Here is a 22,188-nt window from a genome sequence, read left to right as displayed (position 1 = left end):
CTCGTGCACAGATGATGTATATTACAGTTTTTTCCAATTGCTAACACACTAAAATGACATGCACAGCACAATTATTTAAACTGACACACAGAGAGCAAAACTTCTTCTCAAGTCTCCAAAAGTCTAAACACCTTTTCTGTTTTACACACATTTTGCATTTCAAAATAGCACTTTTTAAATTCACTAAATACAGTTCTCTGCATAAGACACAACAATCTGACATAAAGTCACATGTTTGCCATTTCAAAACACTGCCATTCAAAATGACACTACATGAGCTAATTGGCCAATTACATGTGCCACCTGGCCAAACACCTCAGTGGTTAATTGTTAACACTTCAATCAGGATGTAAGCACTATGAAAAGACCACAGGTGAGCATTGCAGAGAGAGGAAGAGGAAGAGGAAGAGGAAGAGGGAGGTTGAGAATAAGAGGGGGAGGAAGAGTGAGAGTTAGGGGAAGAGCAGGTAGAGGAGTTCATGGCCAAAGAAGACCAACACTTTCAAATGAAATCAGAGCAACCTTAGTAGATCATGTCATCAACCATGGGTTGACAATGCGTGAGGCTGGACAGAGAGTGCAGCCAAACTTGAGCCGTTTTACTGTCGCCTCTGTCATCTGGACCTTTAGACTGGAGAACAGGTATGTAACCAAAATTTCATGTAGTACACATGTAGTATACCCCATGTCATAGTGTATCAGTTGGGTGACACCTGTTTACTTAGTGTATGACATCAGCCATTCATGAACTGTACAAGTTTCCTGTACAATGTACTCTACTGTGGGGGAAAATATTTAGGCTGCATTGTCCAAGCCCTATATATATTTTTATTATTTTTTCTAAAGGACTGAGAGACGACACCATGGTGGAGGAAGGGACCAAATGTTCACCGGGGTACAGGAAGCTGCCATTGTAAACTTGGTTTTGGAAAATAATGAAAACAGATTACGAGAAATTCAAAGCCACATCATCCAAGACAACACCTTATTCAACAACATTCAACGAGTTAGTCTGTCCACATTGGCTCGCATTCTCAAGCGAAACCAAATCAGAATGAAACAACTTTATAAGGTGCCGTTTGAGAGAAACTCTCAAAGAAACAAAGAGTTCAGACGAGCATATGTGGATGTAAGTACTATATTGACTGCAGTACACTACACACAACATTGTTTCCTAGTGTACTGGATAACACCATATTGAGTGATTTTTGTTCTTTGTTTTCAGGGAGTACTGGAAATGGATGCTCATGCAATCCCACATGAGTTCATCTTTATAGATGAGGCTGGGTTCAACCTAGCAAAGACCAGAAGAAGAGGGAGAAACCTCATTGGCCACAGAGCCATTATAGATGTTCCTGGCCAACGTGGTGGGAACATCACAATGTGCGTTGCCATCTCCAATATGCATGGTGTCCTCCACCGTCATGCCAAACTTGGACCATACAACACAGCCCATATTCTCACATTTCTGGACAGACTTCACAACATTCTCATACCACCAGAGCGTATGAATGATGCAGACCATCAAAGAAACCGGTACGTTGTAGTATGGGACAACGTGAGCTTTCATCGTGCAGCCCCAGTCCAAAACTGGTTTGCTGACCACCCAACATTTCTCGTGCAATACCTCCCACCATACTCACCATTTCTGAACCCCATAGAAGAACTCTTTTCGGCATGGCGGTGGAAGGTATACGACCGGCAGCCCTTTGTGCGCATGCCTCTTGTGCAGGCCATGGAAGAGGCATGTGATGAGATTGATGTGGGTGCAATTCAGGGATGGATAAGGCACTCAAGGCGCTTCTTCCCTCGATGTCTGGCAAGGGAAGATATTGCCTGTGATGTTGACGAGGCGTTGTGGCCAGACCCGGCTGTGCGGCAAGATGCTGCCTAATTATTTTTCTTGCTTTTTTTTTTTTTTTTTTTTTTTTACTGTAATATATATTTTTTTAAGAAATTCTTTTTAAGTTTACTTTTTTTGTAAGAATATTTTTGTTCAGTCCCATGTAAATATATCTGCTGTGCTTATGTTGTACTGACTTGTTTACTGTAGTGAAGGAAAAAAAATAAAAATGTTGCAACAGCATGTGTGTATCTGCAAATATTTCTGTGCATGTGAACAATCTGATACATATTTTAGTATTATGGCAAAGCATACTAAAGATGGGGGTGCTTTTCATTATGCCCAACAGTGTGTAGGTGGTTAGGCAAAAATCTGGTAATATGAATGAAGTGTGTGCCATTTCATGCAAAAGTTTGATTTTGATAATGCTCTGTGTAGTTTCGGTTGCAGTGCTTCATTTTGCAGGATATATGAGGTATTTTGCAGTTTGGGTGTGTGGTTTTGTGAATTGTGTTAAGTGTTTTGATAAAACCAGACTAGTTTGAAAAATTGTGTGTTAGCAATTGGAAAAAACTGTAATATTATTCCTTTCAGTGAACCTAATAAATAGTCTTTTATCAGTTAGTAATATTGCAAAAATGTATAAAAAAAAACATCCTCTTTAGCACCTTTACAGTTTTTTACAGACGCTAGGACACATTTCTCAATACTTAGGTCACTTTTGCAAAACTCTTCACACAGTTCTCCTAACCAACTTTCATCTTGGCAAAGCAGTTCATTTCACATTCAAAATGTACTACAACTACCAAAACACTTTATTCAGGTCTCAAATCAACTTATTCTTTCAGAACACTAGCAAAGGTTGACAGCCGACAAACACACTTTGTCACCCACAAAACAATGACCTAAAAAACACTAACAACATGTAGCATTATACAATGTTTTCTTGTGTAAAACAAGTACACATTACTGTTTATAATTCACTGCAATATATGTTACTGGAATGAATCAGACATGATGCAGAATTTGTCAATATTTTATGTCTTTTATTTATTTTTATAATTTTTTATAATTCCAAAATACAAGAATTTGTATACACACCATCCACTGATACAGATACAATTCAATTGTTTTTATAGCATTTAATTTTAAGATTTAAAAAATATTTAATTAAAATATTACTGTATGAATGTAGCAAATTGCTGTCTTATTCAGTTTTGCATTATGTTATTGTTTTGAACAAAAGTTTAACAGTTTTGAAAACAGTATGTAAGCATGTGCAAACTGGCCTGTACATACAAAGAGTTTTGGCAGTTGTTGTGTCTGAGTGAGAAAAGAATTAATGAAATTTGAGAGATGTAGTCACTGAATGCTATTTGTGCCAAAACAATGATAATTGATCCTCAGTTTAGCCCACATAGACTTCTGTTGTGCTCACTGTGTGAAAAGTTTTGCAAAAGTGACCTAAGTATTGAGAAATGTGTCCTAGCGTCTGTAAAAAACTGTAAATCTAGAAATGTGACTTCATATCTCACAATGTTCCTTTATTTCTCATAATACAGAATAACAACTACATTTCGCAACTGCAATCTTATATCTCACAATTACGACTTTGTCTTCCAATTTCATTTTATATTTCTCAATTGCGACTTTGTTTAGCAATTTAACTTTATATCCCGCAATGTGACTTTACATCTCACGATGTGTCTTTATTTCTCATAATTAACTCTCACAATTGCAATTTTGTCTCACAATTTTTCAGTGTAACTAGAAATAATGCAATTGGGACTTTATATTTAACAATTAAGGCACAGTGTGACTTTATTTTTCAAAATTTTAACTTTATCTCAAAATTGTGTTTTTACATTGTCTCACAGTGTGATTTCATTTGACTTATGCAATTGCAACTATATTTCTAGTAACTGCAACTTTGTGCGTCGCAATGTGACTTTATTTCTTACAATTACTTTTTTTAAATTTTCTATCCTGGAGTGGAAACAGGATTCATAGGATACAGCTCCATTTTGTATAAAATTAAGAGGTAATATTTCACAAAATTATCTTTGCCTTTAAAAGGAAATAAATCAACAAATAAGTAGCATTTTTGCTGTACAGTACAATCTGATAAATCTGACATCTGATAACAAAAGATGTCTCTAAAACCTCAAAAGACATCTAGTGTTATAAGACTAGAAGGAGCAACATAAAAGAAAAAAACTAAACTAACAAGTAAAGAGTTTTAAAAATCACATCCATTTGGGTTTTCGTAGATATGTCCAATCAATATGCAGTATGTTTTGTGGAATCTAGTGTGGTGTGTTGTAGGATGAGAATTTATATGTGGATTTTCACGATTCCTTTGATGTCATATTCCACTGATCTCTCATTACAGCTTCAGATGGCTGATGGTGGGAATACTCTGATTACCCAGACACACTCAGAGCATCCCAAGTGGGATTAAACTGGAGGAAAAAAAATGACACATGTAGTACTACACTCATTTTGTGAACATCTTAGGTGTAATTCTGACAATTCTGATCTCAAATGAGATCTTTACTATCTCAACTGCTTCTCAGACAACAATATGAATAAATGGGGTCTTTTTTAAGTATTCTGCTTCTCAGATCTTTCTCCTAAAAAATAAGACCAAGACCCCAGTAATCTCATATACTGTATGTTTAATTTAAAGTCGACATGCAAACGAAGTTTCAATTGCCTGTTTTTTCCTGTTGTAATGTATATTTGAGTGAAACGGCTTCTTGAACAAGAAAAAATGTAGGGTGGGACTTGATTTTGTCCATGGGGAATGGATTGGATGGTTGACGATTGTGGTTTGCTATTGGTGGATCTCAAGTGAGTGACAGGTTGTCCTGCCCTCCCACCAGTAAACACATTATCAGAGAAGAGATGGCATTGCAAGAGGGAGGAGTTATTTTGATTAAAGATTACTACAATAATAATGTGCACGACACGTTTCAGAGAGTTTTAAAGCGTGTGTGTGTGTGTGTGTGTGTGTGTGTGTGTGTGTGTGTGTGTGTGTGTGTGTGTGTGTGTGTGTGTGTGTGTGTGTGTGTGTGTGTGTGATTGAATGCACACATGAATGACGATACCTGTGACAGTAGTGGAGCAGGTGTGGTTATGAATGAGGGCCAGTTCTTCAAACATCATCCCCGGCTCAATGATGTGCAGCCTCTGGCCAGCCCTGCTTACCTCCAGTTTTCCCTCTGTTAACAAACACACACACACATCATCAACACCCTTCAAGGCTGCCGGGAGTGACAGGTGTTGAGCCGCAGCATGCCTGTCACATAGACAGATGATCTGAATCTGACCCGTCACAGATTAGACACGGAGATGCTCAGAGCCCAAACAATCCGGCACATCAGGACAAATACTGCCCTCCTTCTTAACAAATCACGGCTGGGGATTAGCACAGCTCACGGACAGGTATTGATGAGCACTTTAATGGATGGTAATAGATCTCCCTCCTGCTTTCCATCCTTTTTTTTTTACTTGCAACCTGGGTATTTAGACACGCACTGACATTTTAAAACTCATTCCACCTCACATAACCAGCAGGAATGCTTTCTCTTGCTCTATCTTCCCAGAAGCAGGTCAGTCTCACACTTCTCTTGCTACCTGCCTGGTCCTGCAAACACTATGAGAGGTGCATACTAATTATGGTGCCTCAGTCAGAGAAAGGAACAGAATGAATGAAGGTCTGAAGTCCACTTGAAATGTTAGTCAAGGTGTCTTGCACCAATAACAAAATTTATGACCATTTTGCACCTTCTCTTTGACCTTTAGAATTAAACAGGATGTTTTTGATTAGAATTCTATGTGACTATTTGCTGCTTGTTCTTGATTTCAGTCGGAATAAAACCTTTTTCTTAAATGCCCTGTGAATGAGGTTACAACAGATTAGTATAATTAGAATGTAGCTTGGCTTCGTCTGGCATGTACAAACCCGATTCCAAAAAAGTTGGGACGCTGTACAAATTGTGAATAAAAACAGAGTGCAATGATGTGGAAGTTTCAAATTTCAATATTTTATTCAGAATACAACATAGATGACATATCAAATGTTTAAACTGAGAAAATGTATAATTTTAAGGGAAAAATAAGTTGATTTTAAATTTCATGGCATCAACACATCTCAAAAAAGTTGGGACCAGGCCATGTTTACCACTGTGTGGCATCTCCTCTTCTTTTTTATAACAGTCTGCAAACGTCTGGGAACTGAGGAGACAAGTTGCTCAAGTTTAGGAATAGGAATGTTGTCCCATTCTTGTCTAATACAGGCTTCTAGTTGCTCAACTGTCTTAGGTCTTCTTTGTCGCATCTTCCTCTTTATGATGCACCAAATGTTTTCTATGGGTGAAAGATCTGGACTGCAGGCTGGCCATTTCAGTACCCGGATCCTTCTTCTAGGCAGCCATGATGTTGTAATTGAGGCAGTATGTGGTCTGGCATTGTCATGTTGGAAAATGCAAGGTCTTCCCTGAAAGAGACGACGTCTGGATGGGAGCATATGTTGTTCTAGAACTCGGATATACCTTTCAGCATTGATGGTGCCTTTCCAGATGTGTATATACCACCATACCATCAGAGATGCAGGCTTCTGAACTGAGCGCTGATAACAACTTGTTGTCCTTGTCCTCTTTAGTCCGGATGACATGGCATCCCAGTTTTCCAAAAAGAACTTCAAATTTTGATTTGTCTGACCAAAGAACAGTTTTCCAATTTGCCACAGTCCATTTCAAATGAGCCTTGGCCCAGAGAAAACGCCTGCACTTCTGGATCATGTTTAGATATGGCTTCTTTTTTGACCTATAGAGTTTTAGCCGGCAACGGCGAATGGCACGGTGGATTGTGTTCACCGACAATGTTTTCTGGAAGTATTCCTGAGCCCATGTTGTAATTTTCATTACAGTAGCATTCCTGTATGTGATGCATTGCCGTCTAAGGGCCCGAAGATCACAGGCATCCAGTATGGCTTTCCGGCTTTGACCCTTACGCACAGAGATTGTTCCAGATTCTCTGAATCTTTGGATGATATTATGCACTGTAGATGATGATAACTTCAAACTCTTTGCAATTTTTCTCTGAGAAACTCCTTTCTGATATTGCTCCACTATTTTTCACCGCAGCATTGGGGGAATTGGTGATCCTCTGCCCATCTTGACTTCTGAGAGACACTGCCACTCTGAAAGGCTCTTTTTATACCCAATCATGTTGCCATTTGACCTAATAAGTTGCAAATTGGTCCTCCAGTTGTTCCTTATATGTACATTTAACTGTTCCGGCCTCTTATTGCTACCTGTTCCAACTTTTTTGGAATGTGTAGCTCACATGAAATCCAAAATGAGCCAATATTATGATATTTCAAAATATGATATTTCAAAGTGTCTCACTTTCAACATTTGATATGTTATCTATATTCTACTGTGAATAAAATATAAGTTCATGAGATTTGTAAATTATTGCATTACTTTTTTATACACAATTTGTACAGTGTCCCAACTTTTTTGGAATCTGGTTTGTATAAAATCAGATTTAAATGTATTTTATACCTTCGATTATCTTCTGAACACAAATTAAGATATTTTTTAGGAATGACTCATCCATAGACAGTGATTTAACCACCACTTTCAAGGTCCAGAAATGTACTAAAGACATTGTTAAAACAGTCGACATGACTGCAGTGGTTCAACCTTAATGTTATGAAGCACAGAGAATACTTTTTGTGTGCAAAACCAAAACAAGCAACAACTTTATTCAACAATATCTTCTCTTCTGTGTCATTCTCCTATGCTGTTTATGTTCAGCGCTTCCAGGTTCTCAATATTGACCGACTCCTCTGTCAGCATCACACATGTGTCGTGCTGCTCACATGAACAGCCTCTGCCGATACTGTTCTGCATAGAACCTGGAAGCACTGAATGTAAACAGCATATGAGAATCTAATTGTCAACTAACTCTCATTAGACTATTAGTAAAGTCCCTTTATTTTCATTTTACTCCATAGCCATCTTTGAAACGCCTCTCAGGCATGCAAGTTCAACTCCTATCTCTTTAAATGGGGAAACATCAAATTCTCCAAAGCTTTTGCAGACAGTCTGTTATTGCTGGACAAGGAAACATTTAACTTTAGCCAATTAAAAATTTAATAGTCCGGTTGTGGCCACAGTTATATGTAAAGTGTCACTGTGATTTTGCCAAGTAAGACATGTTCCTGGATCAACATATGTTGCTTATCCTGGAACAATATTCCTGAAAATTTAGTCTTAAAGCCCAAAGTATACTTCGGCCATCCGCATTCGTGCACCATCTGCATGATATAATTTTCATCATCCAGAGGGCTCACAGATGTCCGCTCACCCCCGTCCACGTGCAGCCCAAAATTCGAGAATGAGCAGAATATGTAGCGCCTCCCATTCAATAAATCGCAATAATCTTTGTGCTTTGTTACTTTTGATATGAAGCAAAGTCTCAGATTTCAAATGACGTCCATCTTATCATGAGATTCCAAAAATAAGTACTGTTTTGGCACTGTTTAATGTGACGTGACAGATCGCTGTAGCGCCTCAGTTAAAGAGAAGCGGCAGCATGAGCGCATGTGAACATCCTCTCCTCCGCTTTAATATCAGTTACAGCGCGAAATAAACATGCATGAACATCTGAAGGTATGTTAAAAGATACAGTACAACTTACCGAAACCCGTGTCACCAATCAGTGTTTCAACCTCGGAAAGACGTCAATGTCACGTAACGTGACATTTACCTCAGAAAAAACATATTCAGTGACCATAAACTCAGTCAGCTAGAAAAGTGAACTCTAGAAAGAAACATTCTGATAAATATATGCACCGTTACATATTCATTATAATGTTCTTCAATATTTAATGCATGTTTGAATAAATCACTTATGACAGCCACGATTTAAATGTTTGTATTTAAAAAAAAAGAAAACAAAATGGAGTAGAAATATGATTATGTAATTCTAAACTTTATTTATAATAAAAACATCATTGAGTGTAATTTAAGTGTTTGTATATAAATAAGTTAATTTAACCTTCAATATTATTATAATAGTACCAACTGACTCCCATGTGTAGTTTACAGCATTAGTTGAGAGATTTTTTTCCTCTAGACAATTTGCCATGAACTGTAACTGAAATACTACATGTAAAATAATCGATATCGAATCGAAAACATAATCAAATCGAATCGAAAGCATGTGAATAGTAATCTAATCGAATTGTGAAAATTGTGTCAATACTCAGCCCTAGTGCGCATGTAACAGCATATGTGCAAGCAGGACAGAACAGTCCACTAGGTAGGTGGCAGTACGTACAGTTCTGAGCACAGTGTGCAGTCGTCAAAGAAAAGTGTGGAAAGAGCAATTCAAAAACAAGACGAGTAAACATAGAAGCATATCCTTCTCCATCGTTTTTGATTCTTGTTCACTTGGTGTATCTTCTGAACTATGTTGCAATGGTGGATGCACTATTTTTGTTCTCCGATCCTGCCCAGCGAATGTCCCGTTGATGACACGATGTCTGGTAAGAGTATAGAAAAAAATGTATTGCGCAGGTGTCGAACTTGGTCACAACGAGCCTTAAGGCCTGTTCATAACAAACACGATAACTATAAAGATAACGATAAATATAGTTCTAAAAATCGTACTAAATATAAAAGAAAAGCACTGTCCACACCACAGCTATAATGATGATAACAATATAGAGAAACAATATAGTTGGGATCACTTTCAAAATGATTTTTTCCCAGCTGTTGAACGATAAAACACTGACAGCCAATCAGAATCCATTCTAATTTAAGGTCTTGCGCATTTAAAATGGTAGACGACATTGCGGAGAAGTTAATCGCCGAGGTCCAGAAAAAGCCACCACTGTTTGACAAGTCAAACACCTTTTTCAAATTATGAAAAGACATACACGCGTTAACCTTCGCCCAGGCTGTCGGATTCCGTTTTTGGGCCGATGGGGGGTTCCTTACAGAACTATACTCTCAATCCGGCGTAGTAATCAAGGAACTTTGCTGCCGTACCATGAGTGCAGCAGGCGCAATGATATTACCCACGATGTAACTACAGAAGGGTCAAGTTTTAAATAGGAAAAATATTGAAACTCTTTGCTCACATTTGTGCGAGATGCTATTGGTCTAATCAGATTCAATGATCTATGCTAAGCTATGCTAAAAGTGGTACCGTCAGACCCGAAGATCGGAAGAATGGATTCAAAAACGGTAAAACTCAACTGTTTAACTCTAGGGGAGTTGGAAAATGAGCCTATTTTCAAAAAAAGTGGAGTGTTCCTTTAACCCTCTCCGTACCCCTAAATCTAACCCTACCCATAAGTTATCACTAAAATCAGACTTAAATGAAATATGAATAAAACTGATGTAGAAGCAGCTATCCCTGATGGTAAGCCTAAATCTGACTGTAAATCAAATCTGATTGGTTGACTGGAATGCTTTTCCAGGATTAACAAAGATGTACTTGGTGAAATCACGTTCATCATATGTAAAGTCGCTTTGGTAAGAGAGCTGAAGAGAGCTGAAAGAAAAAGACAAACAGTACCATAACATAAGCACATCTCACTGAAATTCAGTGAAAGTATTAAAAAATAAATTATTCAGAATATGCCTGGAGGCATGACTGGACCTTGGCTAATAATGAGTGACTTTTGAGCACTGGGTTATAAGATAACCATGTAAGCACTGGGATCTGTGGATGTTCAGACATGCTCACAAATCAGCATGCAGTACGAGTCCAAAGAAAACTTGTACCATTCTGAGAGGGATTATGAGGTGAGAACAACACTTTCATTCTTGTGCTCTTCCTCACCTTCAACTATGTATGCCTGGGTTCCATTATCTCCTTCCTGGACAACACACACACCCTGTTTGAGCGTGATGGGATGCGCAGAATCCACCAAACACAGCATCTGATCCCTGTCTAGATATTTCAGGCACTCATTTTCTTCTAGAGCCGATTCTATCAGCCTCTTTGACCTGAAAGAAATAAGGATAGATAAAGAGTTACATTGGGGAAATGTAGCAGTAGGAGACATGAGAACGAGTTGAAATTTTAGGAGTGTTCTTACTCTTGACTCTTGCTATAGCTGATTGGCAGGTTTTGTAAGACTAGTTTCGGCTCCAAGGTTACTGGCTCTGTTACCAGAGCTTTTCTCCTCACTCTCAGGGAAGAAGCACGTTGTTGACCTAAATGCAAATGAAAAGAGAGTAAAGATGAATAATAAGATGTTTTTATAAGATAAAAAAAGACTGGGCTATTACCTCTGAACTCTGGGCAGTTTGTTGATGTTTAATGCTAAAGGTTTGCTTTTTCATAGACTATTATGGCTGCACTAATGTATTCTTGACTTTGTCTGTTGAGATTCACTGGGTTTAGAATCTTACTTAATTTTAAACTCAACTAACAGAAACCTCAAATGCCAGTAAAATTAAAAAAAAAAAAAAAAAAAATTACAGTGTTTTCAAAGTGTTTGCTCTCTCAGAAGAGACAGATGGCCATATAACAACAAGTTAGCCGCAGTGATGTTTATAATTGTTACTAGGAGAAACAGAACTAGCAAAGTCTACTAAGGACCAACCACTACGTTGCTATGTAGCCAATCAAAAAACAGTCACTGGCAGTGTGGAGGGGTTTCAACAGGAGCGACAATGTTGAGCTGCTAGAGGGGCTGTTTACACAACACCGTTTTCAACTTAAAATGCAAACTTGTTATGCGTTTTGGCCGTTCACTTTCACAACATCAGCGTTTTGGGTGCCTGAAAACGTAAACTTTTGAAAACGGGTTTCAAAGTACAAGTTTTTGAAAACTGTATCCGTGTAAACAACAAAAGCACAAATCTGTGAAAATGATGACATCATGCACATGCATATTACATGTACAGTTTATAGTGTTTCATCGCCATCTAATGGCCTGACAGCAGAATATAGCATTTTTAGTTGTTTTCATGGATCCATGTAAATAGGGATAGTTTTGACATAGTTAGGGATGGTGTCATCTGTACACGGAAAGCTGAAAAGGAAAACTTCTCAGTTTTAAGCATATCGTTGTCATGTAAACATACCTTTAAAGGTGCAATATGTAAGAATTTTGCAGTAAAATATCCAAAAAGCACTAGGCCAGTGTTACATATTTTGTTCACTTGAGTACTTACAATATCCCAAATGTTTCCAACTATTTGTAAATCGTGAGAAAATTGCAATTTTAACCAAGGCTCCGGGACGTGTGAGGAGTCGCCTGTCAATGGCGTCATACCCGCGTTACCCTCGGTTTCCGGTTTTATCTTCCGATCTATCTTACTGCAGTGTGTAACAGTGTCCCACAGCAGCCGCCGAGCGAACGCACAGAGTAACGTTATAACATCATTTTCAACACTCTCAAATGTATCTAATATGATAAACAGAGTTGTGTTACCTCAAACTCATGACCGGAATAGCAGAAGCAGCGCTGGCGACTGTGTCATAATAAAAGCCCCGCGGCTCGTGAGACGTGTGCCGCACAATCGCTCCAGCGGCCTCGTTCAGCTCCACAACACTCGCTCCTGCTCTGCTTCATACTACAGTAACGTTAATAATCGCATCCATGAACGTGCACTGTTAGAAATTACCAGCATTTCACAATAATTAACAGTATTATTTTACAGTAACTTGTTGTAATTAAGTTTCCCTGTAATATCCCAATGAATACCTGTAAAAACTACAGTTTCCTTGGATTTTACAGCATTTAACTCTTATTTTACAGTAAAATCTTGCAATCTAAAACCTGCTGTTATATCACAACAAGGTCTGTAGTATCACAGCAACACAGTGAAAAAAATTAAGGATTTCACAGCATTAAACAGTATTATTACAGTGAAATATTGTATTGAAATATGCCCTGGGAAGTCACATGACATAACCGAACTGTTTGGTTTTGAACTGAAGGCGCCGTCGTGTCCCTCTTCTATTCCGGGCTGAATGAGAAGGTGAGTTTGCATCACTTACACCCATGTTATTTTAATATAATTATAATATTTACTTTCAAATAAACGTTTATCGCATGACACAGTTCACATTTTGTTAGCAAGTGCCCAGAATTGTTGAAAGTTCTCTCACAGCATTTGCTAATAGTAATGACGAGAGTTTCGCTATAATTTTTCATGTTACTATCACCGTTTATAAAACCAATGATGGGACAAACATTACAATCTATGCGTGCACATTTCTGTAATTAGTCAAGGTTATCATAGATTAGCAGGGCTAACCGTTAGCTTTTTAACTTTAATAACTTAGTGATTCAAACGGTCCATTAATTTTTTATTTATTTATTTTTTTTTTTTCAGCGGATATCCTAGTTAACGTTACAACAGTTAACATTTTGTTAGCAAGTGCCCGGAATTGTTGAAAGTTCTCTCACAGCTTTTGCTAATAGTAATGTTAGTAATGAGGAGAGTTTCGCTATAATTTTGCATGTCACTATCACCGTTTAAACAAATCTGGTGTTTGTAAAGTTTATAAAACCAATGATGGGACAAACATTACTATTTATGTGTGCACATTTCTGTAATTAGTCAAGGTTATCATAGATTAGCAGGGCTAACCGTTAGCTGTTTAACTTTAATAACGGTCCATGAAAAAATATTTTTCCAGCGGATATCCTAATTACAACATGACTGAGCTAACTGGAGTAAGTCGTGTTCGACAACGGGAGGGTTTTAACACTGGGGTTCCCACTTGTCCTGATATGAATGAATAATAATTGTAAAAGATTAAAATGCACTTTACATTGAGAGAGCAATCTCAAAGTGCTACAAAAAACAAAACAAAAAAAAAACAATATATACCACTATAATTTTTGACATATGGCTAAAATTAAATTACGATCAATGATCATAATCTGCATTCAAACTGAAATTCTTATTGTTGGTTGCCTTTGTGTAATTTCTCCTTTTTCTTTCCAGGTCATCAGAGGGTGAGGCTAACTATCCTGTTCAGTGTCAGGCTAAGAGTGAGGAGAAAAAGATTAGGTAGGTGACTAGTTAACATGCACCACAATGTTCAACTGTAAATTTGTTGGCTGTGACCATGTGTCTGAGAATGTGTGTAACTATGTTCAGCACACAAAACAGATGAGGACAGACCATCCTGGATTACTGTGCAACCCCAACCCCAAGATCTGTGATGTTCTGGCCTGCTATGATCCAGACTCTGACAAGGCTGTCTGCATCCTGCTGCTCCTAATGTTGTACTTCAAAGAGCCAAAAGAGAGCTTGATGCTTGAAGTTGATGTAAGATTTTTTATTCAAATATTTAAAATGCAAAATGATTACATTATCAACATTTACCTTGCATGATTTACTACCTCTGACCAATGAACAATATTTATCCTTCATCCTAAATCCATGCTATTGTGTATTAACTATGTTACAGCCATGTGCCACTGCTGTGGACGTCAATACTGCAGAACTCCCCGGCAACCCCTGCTTGATCATTCAAGGTAATGTTACTTTGATCTAGTATCAACATTTCTAACTCATTATTTTGTTTTCATTCTAGAAATCTACATGACCACAATAAATAATATTAATTATAATAAGAATTACATTTGTATAGCCCTTTGTCTCTTAAGCAGATCGCAAAGTGCTCATAACACATAATGTTGTATCTGTTCATTTCAGGTGACATGATGAAGCCATCTGGATGGCTTATATCCATCGAGGGACATGTCGTGATGGGCCCACACCCTTTCTTTTTACACGGAGTAGTTGCTTTCTTCAGCAGCTATTACGTATTCAACCTTGAGTATCCTGCCGCTGGATCTTCGATGCTGGAGTTCATTCAAAGGTATTTTATAAAGATCACATTTAATCTTGTAATTCACATTATAGTACAGGCTTCCAACTCAATGATTGTCTTGAGGTTGAAAATGCTGACAAACGAGGTACCTGAGGCTAGCCTGGTGAGACCATCCTGATCTCACGAACTCATTCAATTACGCTCTGCAGATCAGTCTGGGTTTTTACACGTTATGCTGACAAATACCTGCCGGTCCAATCACAGCTATTTATTTTGTTTTGGGGCAGGCTATGTGATGATGATTTCGAAACGTGTATTGCGAAACGCGAATGTATTGAATGAAGTAGATTAAATTTTCTTTAAAAGCAGAACAATATGCTCTTAGGCCCTTAAAGGTGCTAAAGAGGATCTTTTCGTCGACTGAGAAACTTTGGTTACTGTTACTGTTACTGAGTTTTTGAAATGAGCGCATGCGTAAGAACAACCCCCCTCCTTTGAAGGAACGCCTCCCAAAACTCGTAAACACTCGTATTGGAACACGAGTGTTTACCATCGGCATTCGCTGTGTCGTGTTAGTGGATTCATTATGTCGGACTCACCGCAGGTAACTCATAATCTGCAGTTGTTACTCCTGTCTCCGGACAAAAACATCGCATGCGGCGCCTGTGGAGTGTGGAAAGTTACTGGAGCACGCAGCTGCACTCGTCTCTCACAAGGAACGTCATGGCAGTGATTGACAAGCCAGAGGGCCAATCGTTTAAGCGATGATCGCCTAAACGATTGGCTGATGTTTTTAAGGCCCTACTTCGTGCACAGATTATGTATATTAATATCATTCCTTTCAGTGCACCTAATAAATAGTTTTTTATCAGTTAGTAAAGACAGTTTCAAGTAATATTGCAAAAATGTATAAAACGTAACATCCTCTTTAGCACCTTTAATTGAAAAGGATGTGTTTGTCATACTTTCAACAGGATTTGGTTTCAATTTACCAACTGGCCAATTGCGTGAAGATGCATTTCAGTGGCGGCGCACGTTGATATGGCCTCTTATAGTAGACAATCAACCGCTTTGCCTCTGGCAAAACCTAACCTGAAGCACCTTGGCTAAAAATGGCAAAAAACAATTATGGTGAGAGTAAGATCTAACAAGTTTGGATTATAAATCTATTAGGGTTTGATGTAGGGAAAAAGCACAGCAAAAAGCACACCTTGATAAATGCTGTCTGCAATACATACTGCAAGTCTATTTAAAACTGAAACTATCTTTGCTTATTAACAGGTGCTTCCTGGGCATCAATCCTGAAAGAGGCTCAAAGACCAAGAAGCGGACAACAATGAACCCTCAAGTGAGCACCCTTTTGAGGAAACTTTTTGACTTTGAGTGGGCATCATAGTTTTTTTTTTTTACAGCGGTAGTTGTCAGGCTCAGTTTTGAGTAGCCTTGTTCTTTTTGTAATTTTTCAAGACAACTTTGCACTACAAGATTTTTACACAATGCTGTTGCGTGTGGACTCATTATAATGTTTGAGACTGAGAGGAGCGCCTGACCCCTTTACGACATTCCTTCATCACTCTCTCCCTTGCTCTCTTATCTTGCCATGAAGGCATCATTCCCATCCTGTCCATTACTGTTATTGTGACACAGCTAGTTGAATAGTTGAATTTTGAACAGGTAGTTGAATTGCAAGTTTGCACAATTTCTCTGCATTTTCTGCATTTTAAGATGGCTTTTATGACTAGAAAGTTTAATTTCTTGAACTCTTGAAGTTCTTGGCATCTGCTGTACATTGAAAAATATTTATTTGTTAATAAATATGCCATTGGGCTAACGTTGACTTTACCTCAGAGTTGTTTGTTGGGGGGAGGGGGTTAATTGTACAATGATTGTAAATTCACAGTAAATTATTGTCAACTTGTACATTACTTTCACAGTACACACTGTAAAAGTACAGGGCCTTGTTGTAATGATGTACAGCAAAAGATTGTAATTCCCCAGTAATGTACTGTAATATCACAGTAATTGCTTTATCATTGAAGCTGTGAAGTTACAGTATACAGTTGTGCTTTTACAACAATGCATTGTAATATCACAGATATAAAATTACAGTAAATTGCTGTGAGTATATTTCACAGTATATTGCTGTAATCCTTACTGTGAAAGTCATGCAAAATTTATCCAATTATTTACTGTAAATTTACAACGAAAAATTTTGCAGTGTGATTTCTTCCCGAGTGCTATCCCTATTGTTTTCCACCAGTTGTGAGGTGAAGACCACATATCCCAAGAATCTGCGCTCAAACTTGCCGTCATCAAGTTACGCCTTTGTTTTGACCTCTAGTAGACAGAAAGTCTTACATAGTGCACCTTTAATCTATACGAAAAACATTAAGTGATCCAGCGACCACCAATGCAAATGAAAACACAGGCCTTTATGCATTTTTATTGATCTGATAGCAAGTGGACGTTGCTAAAAACAAATGTAAACAGGGCCTAAAACATGTTTAGCTGGTCCACTTTTGACCTTTCCAGAGCTATTTGAAAACACATTCAACCGGATTGCTTTTGTAGTGTATTTAACAAAAGGCCACCTACGCTACGCCTACTGACCGAATACATTATCATTGTGGAACGTGTTGAAAGACAGCACACCGAAAACATTAAGCAATTCAGCCTTTGCTGCATTGTAGTAAAACACATGGATTACAATTGAAATTGCAGCTGCTTTCTTTATCCTTTTCATCCACTTCCTTTCTGATCACACATAACATGGATTCGATCAGTCAGTAGTATTTGTACTCAACCCTTGCTCCCAAGAAAGTGATGTAGAGTGTGACAAGATAAGAAGGGGATGTCTTGTGGAAATTCAAACAGACGTGGTCACAGAAAACGCATTTGAAATGCATTTTAATATCAGGTGGAAACACAATGTGTCTTGGCTGGCCACTTGTGATCGAAGCATTGAAAACACATCTTAACACCTCACAACAGGGACACAGAAGCTCACACCATCCATCCCCAGAAGAGCCATTTTCACACTGACAGTGATTTTCAGTGATCATTTTTAAAGAGAGCTGACGATATCCGGCAACAGAGACTGTTTCAGCAGAGACTGTTGCGACAAATTTGTGCAGATCTCAAATCTATGCAAATGAGCAGCAAAGTGATGCTACGATTTTATCCATCTGTTGTTGAATGGATTGTGAAAAGTGAGCATTGCATACTGGATTGGAGATTGGAAGCAGATTGGAGGCAGATGTGAATGTGATTTCAGATTGTGAATGTGATGTCAACTTACTGAGGTAAACACTGCACAATGGTATCGCTTTACAACGTCAGACACATAATGGTAATTAATATATATAAACTAGCGTTTTGCTTGACTACGTTATCAAACAGCTACTAATGTGCTGCTAATGTTACACAAACCATGTTCACATTCATGAGACAGACAGCTGCCTTCTAGCAATCAGTAACTTTACAAACGCTTTGAACATATGCTCGATATGCTTGATATGCTCTAGATATGTGCTCTAAATCACTCACAAATCTTATGATAGTTCAATATTCTGCATTCAGTTTTCACATTATTAGTTGCTTTCGTGCCTTTTACACAACATTGCACCATTTCATGCTTTTCATCTTCAGAAAGATCTTTCTTCCTCCCCATATTGCATGAGAACTGTGACTTGCTTAATAATGTGGAACAACCTCTAAGTAGGGTTTCCTATAAGACATGGATAAAAAAAACAAACTTAGAAAAGAAAATCTGAATGTTTATTGTACTGAAATCCTACTGATATGTCACTTGCATAATAATTTGGAACACAGTGTAAATATATGAATAACGTTGTGCTAATTGGCAGCCTTTATAACAGTTTAGAATCTATAAAATATGCTTACGCCTTATTCTACAGTAATTGTGAAATTGTATAAAATCCATGATGACTCAATGCACAAGTGTTTGTAGTACATACACCAATCATAAAATTGTCATAAGGAAAATATAGGGAAAAAATATAATAGAATACAAATTAGTGGTTATTGTTTAGCAGTGTATTTGATTTAATTAAAAGCAAGAGATAGGAAAAAAACAAAACCTGTCAATTAGACAAAGGTCAGAAAAAAACTGGTATTACACTTGAAATTTCTGTCCCCCTCACATCTGAGCCCTACGGAAGAGGATTAGGGCCAAGCAATAATAAAAAAATAAAACCATCTCGAGATTAAAGTTGTTAAATTTCGAGAAAAAAGTCTAAATAAAATGTTGAGAATAAACTCATTAAATTACGAAAAAAACTTGTTAAATTAAGAAAAAAAAGTTGTTAAATTATGAGAACAAATTCGTCAAATTATGAGAAAAAAGTTGTTAAATTTCGAGAAAAAAGTCAAGATAAAATGTTGAGAATAAACTCATTAAATTATGAGGAAAAAAGTTGTTAAATTACGAGAACAAATTCGTTAAATTCCGAATTTGTTCTCATAATTTAACAACTTTTTTCTCGTAATTTAACGACTTTTTTGTCATAATTTAATGAGTTTGTTCTCATAATTTAACGACTTTTTTCTCGTAATTTAATGAGTTTATTCTCAACATTTTATCTCAACTTTTTTCTCATAATTTAATGAGTTTGTTTTCATAATTTAACTACTTTTTTCTCGTAATTTAACAACTTTTTTCTCATAATTTAATGAATTTGTTCTCATATTTTAACGACTTTTTCTCAAAATTTAACAACTTTTTTCTCGTAATTTAACGAGTTTATTCTCAACATTTTATCAAGACTTTTTTCTTGAAATTTAACAAGTTTTTTCTCGTAATTTAATGAGTTTATTCTCAACATTTTATTTTGACTTTTTTCTCAAAATTTAACAACTTTAATCTCGAGATGGTTTTATTTTTTTATTACTGATTGGCCCTAATCCTCTTCCGTATGAGCCCCTGTCGCTAAGCCACTGTAAATGTGACCACAACCTGAAGGCAGCAACTGTCAGTAGCTCTTTTTTCTTCCAAAGTTGTGAATTTAACTTGTGTGCAAAATTAGAATTTTGCATAAAACATTTGCGTGTAAAGCACCATTTCCATGTTTAAAAGAACAAAATTGTAATTTCTTGTAAAACTGTCTATACAAATAATATGGAAGTTGCTGCAATCAGGGAAGCCACGGTGGCTCTTTTTTTTTTTTTGTACATCATAAATGACTTGCGCCTCACGCAGACGGAACCGAATAAACGCTGTCATGTTATCTTGCGTTCAGAGGCGGATACCTGGTGTTTGGGAGTGCAATCATGTGAGACAGTTCTGGAGGTAATTATACCCAGTCACTTTGATGACAGACTTAGGCTCAGGCATTTCAGAATGACAAAACCAACATTTGAGATGCTGTGCAATGAAACTGGTTGCCATGACTGCTTCACAAATGAGGGACAGTTCAACGATGGATTTGCACAAAAGATTAACATGACGGCACATGCTAGTCAATGAGTTGAATCAACTCCACAGCAACTACATAAATTTATCCACTAACCATTCAGAAACGTCCAGTTTAATTCTAAAAGTTGTAACTTCTTCCTGATTCTCTCCATCAGTGCAATGTACGGCTGAACACCGTTACTGATATTCCTCATTTTGGCTACGTGAGATTCTCCAGCTTTGTTGTTGTTGAGCAACCGAAGCATGAGCTGTTAAAGCTCCTCCCTCTTCTGGAAAGTGGGCCGGGTGCAGCAGCTCATTTGCATTTAAAGGGACACACACAAAAACGGTGTGTTTTTGCTCTCACCCATATAGGGGCAAATTTGACAAGCTATAATAAATGATCTGTGGGGTATTTTGAGCTGAAACTTCACAGACACATTCTGGAGACACCAGAGACTTATATTACATCTTGTAAAAGGAGCATTATCGGTCTCCTTTAAATTCAAAGAGACATTCACAGTCACATCCACTGTTGAGGCAAAGTCACGCACCGAGTAATGTCATTCGGTAAATGTCTTTCTATTGTAGTTTATGCACGTTTTCTGATCAGGTAAAAAATATCATCCTCAATTTAGCGCATACGCATTAATATTTTTATTTTATTATATTTTTTATGCAATATCCCAAAATTTGCATAAAAATAGATGGACGTAAAGACAGATAGTGTGAACACCATTACTATAGTTGTCCAATAGCGAGTAGCGACGCCTATCCAGTGATTTAACCCTCTGGTGTTGTTCAGTCATTTTAGATCGAAATAAAAATGTGTTGACTTAAAAATGTTTTGATAAATAAAGATGCTTTGTTCTCTGCTTTATCAGAATAGTATGAAACTTGTAAACTATGAAATTGACACGTCAATTAAAAAAAAATCTAAACCTTGACAAAAAGTAGTCTTTGAGAATGTCTAAATGTATATCCAAATCCACAACCTAATAAAAGTAAGTTTTTATGTCTAAAAACAACTATAGAATTTACAAGCCTATATAAAGCTCTATAGGAATCTAGGGGTTACACCATTACAGATGGCACCAGATGACACTAGTCTGCCTTCAAAAATGAATAATAATAATAATAAAGTTTTTTATCATAATTAATTTTTATCATTATTATTGAATAAATATTCATTAGTGAGATAATTTTATCTCAAAATAAGAAATAAAAAAAATATTATTGAACAAAAATATATTACATTGATTTTACTGAAAATAAAAAAAGTTTCAAGTGTTTGATCACTTTTGACTTTATAATATTTTGAATGTATAATATATATTTTTTTTCTAGTCAAAATTTATTTCTGACATATAAGACATTTCAAAAATAAAACGCCTTTTTTACATGATTCAAAAATATTTTTATTATTTTTATATATATATATATATATATATATATATATATATATATATATATATATATATATATATATATATATATATATATATTATTTTTTTTTTTCCAAAGAAAAAGATTATAGTCACAATTTATTTATAGCTTAATACTTTCCAAACATTAAACGTACCCGCAAAAATAAATACATTAATAAATGAGTAAATAAATAAATAAAACGTACCAGCATTGGCTGCTGAGATGCCTGGAGCGGAGAGGCGCAGGCGGTCGAGCTCCCCCTGCAGGCGGCGTATCAGATCATCTTTAGCGTCCAGTTCAAGCTCCAGCTCGTCGATGAGAGCATCTCTTTGCCGTAACTCCTCAATCTTCAACTGAAGTGCGAACTGAAGATCTCTGAGAGTCCCCATGAGCCCTGTATAAGGGGACATAGAGAGGGACCGTGGAGTGAAATAACTGAACAACTCAAAGAAATGAATGGCAGACAAAACTGAAGTTGCTCTGCAATTGTTTAAGTCTCTAAAGCTCAACGACTGTAATATTAATTTGCAAGCAGCGCTGCATAATGAGCCAGATGAAGCTACAACAAAACCAGTTTTATTTTTAATTTGTTTAAATATATTGCAGAAGAAGACATTTACCTGAATAATACGATAGAGGAACATGGGAATTACAAACACGGCGAAGGCGATTC

The 22,188-nt window shown here is 36.9% G+C and overlaps 1 protein-coding gene across 1 annotated transcript in view; it reads right to left on the bottom strand.

The window, feature by feature from the left end:
* The window catches only part of prkg1l (protein kinase cGMP-dependent 1, like), a 55,704-nt gene extending 33,800 nt beyond the window's left edge, over window positions 1–21,904 (bottom strand). The window contains exons 1-4 of the mRNA XM_067394060.1: window positions 21,721–21,904; window positions 10,971–11,088; window positions 10,712–10,878; window positions 4,954–5,067 (exon numbers count right to left, since the gene is read on the bottom strand). Of these exons, the coding sequence (XP_067250161.1) occupies window positions 4,954–5,067; window positions 10,712–10,878; window positions 10,971–11,088; window positions 21,721–21,904 (583 nt within the window). The remainder of the gene's footprint in view (window positions 1–4,953; window positions 5,068–10,711; window positions 10,879–10,970; window positions 11,089–21,720) is intronic.
* Between the last annotated feature and the right edge of the window lie 284 nt (window positions 21,905–22,188).

The sequence above is a fragment of the Chanodichthys erythropterus genome, chromosome 9 (assembly GCF_024489055.1).
Source record: "Chanodichthys erythropterus isolate Z2021 chromosome 9, ASM2448905v1, whole genome shotgun sequence".
Lineage (NCBI taxonomy): Eukaryota > Metazoa > Chordata > Actinopteri > Cypriniformes > Xenocyprididae > Chanodichthys > Chanodichthys erythropterus.
This window is presented reverse-complemented; position numbering and strand designations above follow the sequence as displayed.